The sequence below is a fragment of the Myotis davidii genome, unplaced genomic scaffold (assembly GCF_000327345.1).
Source record: "Myotis davidii unplaced genomic scaffold, ASM32734v1 scaffold2064, whole genome shotgun sequence".
Classification (NCBI taxonomy): Eukaryota; Metazoa; Chordata; class Mammalia; order Chiroptera; family Vespertilionidae; genus Myotis; species Myotis davidii.
The window spans coordinates 71,078-75,969 of record NW_006294674.1 but is presented as its reverse complement, the minus strand read 5'-3'; the positions used below and the strand labels follow the sequence as shown (position 1 = coordinate 75,969).

Genomic DNA, 4,892 nt, shown 5'->3' with positions numbered 1-4,892 from the left:
GGCGGCCTCTCCTCCTGCAGATCCGCCCTGCTCTGTGCATGACAGGGGGCGGTGCCCCAACTCCCCAATCGGCCCTGCTCTGAGCCCGACCAGGGATGGCACCTAGGGATTGGGCCTGCCCTCTGCCACCCGGGAGCAGGCCTAAGCCAGCAGGGCGTTATCTCCCGAGGGGTCCCAGACTGCAAGAGGTCACAGGCCAGGCTGAGGGACCCCCTTTTCCCTCTGAGTGCACAAATTTTTGTGCACCAGGCCTCTAGTACTTATATAATGATTAATGAAATTCTACACAGAATAAAAATACACGAATTTCTGACACATGCACTAATGATGAGTTTTTTTTGTTTTTGTTTTTTTATAATATATTTTATTGTTTTTTTACAGAGAGGAAGGGAGAGGGATAGAGAGTCAGAAACATTGATGAGAGAGAAACATCAATCAGCTGCCTCCTGCACACCCCCCACTAGGGATGTGCCCACAACCAAGGCCATGCCCTTGACTGGAATCGAACCTGGGATCCTTCAGTCCGCAGGCTGTTGCTCCATCCACTGAGCCAAACCAGTTAGGGCGCTAATGATGAGTTTTAGAGACATAATAATGAATGAAAGCCAAATATGAAAAAATACATGATATATAATCCAATTTATATAAAAGTTAACAATAAGTAAAAACTATAATGTTAGAAGTTAGAACTTTGGTTAACTCTGAGGAGGTAACAGTTTTTATTCCATATTTGCAATGAGAAATACAATTCACACCTCCTTCCTTTTTAAGTTTTTTGTTCACAGTGTGGTTCACATACCAACTGTATATTACTGGTTCACAATAAGGTAGGTATTTCAATTAAAAATAAGTAATTTTAAATATGTGTAGCAACTTGACAGAAATTTTATATCTGATGAATGTAACAATAGAAAACTGGGGATTGTATTTTCAATGACTTTTGTCATTTAATTTGTCTAGTAATTATTTTGTATGTATGTTTTATAGGCTAGCAAACAGTAAGTAAATATGTGATATAGTACCTTAAACTGTTGACTATTATTACACTTGCAAGCAACATCATATACTGGGTTTATTATGACTTTAAAAGTTTTTTACTAAAAAAAGAGTCACATCCTTTACTATATTCCAATGGTTTCTACCTTGTGAGTTTTCTGATGGACAATGAGATTTGACTTACAACTGAAGAACTTACCACATTCTTTACATTCATACAGTTTCTCTCCTATGTGAGTTTTCTGATGGCGAATGAGGTTTGACTTCCTACTAAAGGCTTTCCCACACTGAGGACATTGATTGGATTTCTCTCCTGTATGTATTCTCTGATGAACAGTGAGGATTGCCTTCTGGCGAAAGGACTTCCCACATTCATTACAACTATAGGGTTTCTCCCCTGTATGAATTCTTTGATGGAGAGTGAGGGTCGTCTTTTGGCAGAAGGACTTTCCACATTCATTACAAATATAGGGTTTCTCTCCTGTGTGAGTTCTTTGGTGTACAGTGAGGGTTGTCTTCTGGATAAATGCCTTCCCACATTCATTACATTGATATGGTTTCTCTCCCGTGTGAGTTCTCTGATGATCAATGAGGTATGACTTCTTTCTAAAAGCACTTCCACACTGAGTACAATCATAGGCTTTCTCCCCTGTATGTATTTTGTGATGCCTGGTGAGGGTTGCCTTCTGGCGGAAGGATTTCCCACAATCCATACAAATGTAGGGTTTCCCCTCTATGTGTGTTTTCTCATGAAGAGTGAGGGCTGTCTTTTGACGGAAGGCTTTTCCACATTGACTGCAAACATAAGGTTTCTCACCTGTGTGAATTCGCTGATGCTCAATGAGATATGACTTCCTTCTAAAGCTATTCCCACAATAAGAACAATGAAAGGGTTTCTCTTCTGTTTCAGATGGCTGATGTATAATAAAAATGGGCTTCCTGCAGAGGAAATTCCCATATTTGCTATATGCATGGGACTTCTTCTCCATAAGATTTTGTGGATGGACACTGGAATTTGACTTTTCAATGAAAGGTGTTCCATTTTTATTGTATTCAAAGAGTCTTTCTCCTCTATGAGTTCTAGTATGTGTAAATAACATTTCTTTCATAAGGAAGGAATTTTCACATTCATTATGTTCAAATGATTGCTCTGGAGTTTGAACCTTCTGATGTTTAATAAGCTCTTGCTTATTACTCAGACTGCTTTCTGTTTGTTTATAGAAATTTTCTGCAGTATGAGTTTTCTCATGCTTTGTATTGAGAAGTGATTTCTCCCATCCGTTACCCTCACCAAACTTCTCTCTTACAGGGCTTATATTTCTAATGACTAATTCTGAAATATTTTTCAAAGCCTTTCCATCAGGTTTATATTTATGTAGTGTTGTTTTTGAAATAATATAGTTCTTGCCTACAGTAAGTGTCTTCCCCAAAATATTTTTTTCCTTAATTAGTCTTTCATGGTTGATGAATACAACTGATCTAAAATGCCTATCTTGGTATTGTTTAAACTTCATTAAGACATCTTCAGCTTTCCCATCTTCTTCTAGAAAAGAATACAAAAAACAGTGTAAGTCTTGATATAAATGTTATGAATTAGACGTATATACAAACAATCTATTGTGCAACTGTCTGTCTCACTATTGTGATCTACAGAAAGGCCAAAATAAACTACCTCTTGGTAGACAAAATGCATGGAACTTAAACACAAATCCTGCTAAACTGTTAAAATGAAGAATAATTGGCATAAGCAAAGAACACTCATATCTTTGACATATTGTAAATATAAGTTACATCAAGCAGGTTTAATTAATACAAGGGCAAGTAAGCAAAAGATGGTGAAAGTGGCATTATTCTTGGAATGGGCAGGTTTAGAGATGATGGAGTGAGCCTATCAAAAGTACTAACCAGTAAACAAGCAAAATTGTTCAGGTGGAGATGAAAGTGTATATACTTATTTCCTCAGGCCTAAAAAGGTGTTATAAAGGTATCATTTGCTATTTATAGCAAATGAACTTTATCAAGCACTCATTTCATTATTTTGAAAGAAACACTAATCTATATCTAGGCCCTAGCTCTCCATATAACTGATTTATTTTCTCTTGAAAGGGAAGAATTAGAAAAACATTTCATTAGGAATTATAAAATAAACCAGAGGACAAAGCATACTTTCAAATGAACATAATCACTGATTGCTGCTATATCTATTTATTCTTCCAGGGGGATGGTCAATAACTAAATTCTACTGATCATCAATTCTAATTGTCCCTCCTTTCAATTTGCTGAAGTACTTTTTCAGTGTTAGAGAAAGATGGGTTCAAGTTTTCCTCCCAATGCAGTAACATGCCTTAAACTCTGCTATTCCCTATTGGGACTGTGAAGGACTAGATTCTTCAGTATATGTGTATAGCACTCATTGACCTTACCTATTATCCTATACAATAAAGAGCTAATATGCTAATTAGACAGACGGCAGAATGACCTTTCACAATGACCTTCTGGAACAACCAGCGGTTGGGGGGCAGGGCCACAGGGCCATGAGGCAGCAGGGGCTGCAAGGGCCTACTTTTGCATGAATTTTGTGAATCAGGCTTCTAGTTTTTCTTATAAATTCTTGGCAAATTTTACTACTGTTATCTTACTACAACCCACATCTGGTGGAGCAGTTTTAAAGATGGGTTTATCTTACCCATAATTTGTACCTTATTTACAATAGCCCGAAACTGGAAACAGCCCAATTATCTATGAAAAGATAAACAGGCAATATTGTGTCATGTAATTATACAAGGTAATACTACTCAGCAATAAAAAAAGGGGGAGAAAACCTACTGATGACAAAGGGATGAAGCTAAAACATTTTTCAGAGTGAAAGCTTTGTGCAAAAAAGTAAATATTGCACAATTCCACTATGTGTAGTCCTAGAACGTGTAAAACTAATCTGTATTGGTAACAGGAGTTACATTGCCATCCTGAGAATCTTAATCACCTTCAAGAACATGCTACTACTCAATTTATCCAAGGCTTCACATATTCTTTCTATCCTTCAATGTCTAATTTGGCTGAAATTAGAATATAGTCTGGACTACCCATTTCAAGAAATATTCCAACAGTTTCAATGAGGGAACAAGGAGACATATGAAACACTTTCAATAATAAAGAATTTATATTTTAAAAAAACTACTAGTATATTTTGAGGATTAAAAATGGCAGGAGAGTAGGAGGATGCTGTACAGACATGCTCCCAGGAATAAGCTGGAATTACAACTGAAATATGGAAAGGCTTACTGAAAAATCAATAGAAAACTCACAGGATAGAAACTTGATACCCAAGGACTGAAGGTGGAGACAGCATAGAGACTGGTAGGAGGGATGGAGGCGCCAAAGGGCTGGCCAGGCACCCACAGATGGCAACTGAAGTCCCGGAGAGACATATCAGCTGTGGTGGGGTGCCACTGAGAACTCTGGGATTTAATCCCCAATCTTCGTCTTTCCCACATAGACATATCTGCCTTGCCTGGCGGGAAGACAGTGGACACACCCTATTGGAAAACACCTTGCCCTGAGGCCACTTAAGAGATTAAAAGTAACAACTAGCCTCCAGTCAGAAGCAACTGCCCCACCCTGTTGAAAAAAACCACACCTGAGGACAATTGCCTGGGGGCAATTCAAGTCAGAATCCTGTTAGTCTGTAGACAGAGGTAGTCTTTGGAGGCTTTGAGTTTTTGCCTGATTCAATTTGTAAGAAATAGCCTTGCCCTAGCTGGTTTGGCTCGGTGGATAGAGTGTTGGCCTGCAGACTGAAGGGTCCCAGGGTTGATTCTGGTCAAGGGCATGTACCTTGGTTGCGGGCACATCCCCAGTTGGGAGTGTGCAGCAGGCAGCTGTTGATGTTTCTCTCT

The 4,892-nt window shown here is 38.6% G+C and overlaps 1 protein-coding gene across 7 annotated transcripts in view; it reads right to left on the bottom strand.

Moving 5' to 3' along the window:
- Positions 1–612: 612 nt before the first annotated feature.
- The window catches only part of ZNF382 (zinc finger protein 382), a 48,566-nt gene continuing 44,286 nt past the window's right edge, over positions 613–4,892 (bottom strand). For all 7 annotated transcript variants that reach the window (XM_015567392.1, XM_015567389.1, XM_006769037.2 and 4 more), the window contains one exon: positions 613–2,539. In XM_015567392.1, the coding sequence (XP_015422878.1) occupies positions 1,122–2,539 (1,418 nt within the window). In that variant the 3' untranslated portion in view covers positions 613–1,121. The remainder of the gene's footprint in view (positions 2,540–4,892) is intronic.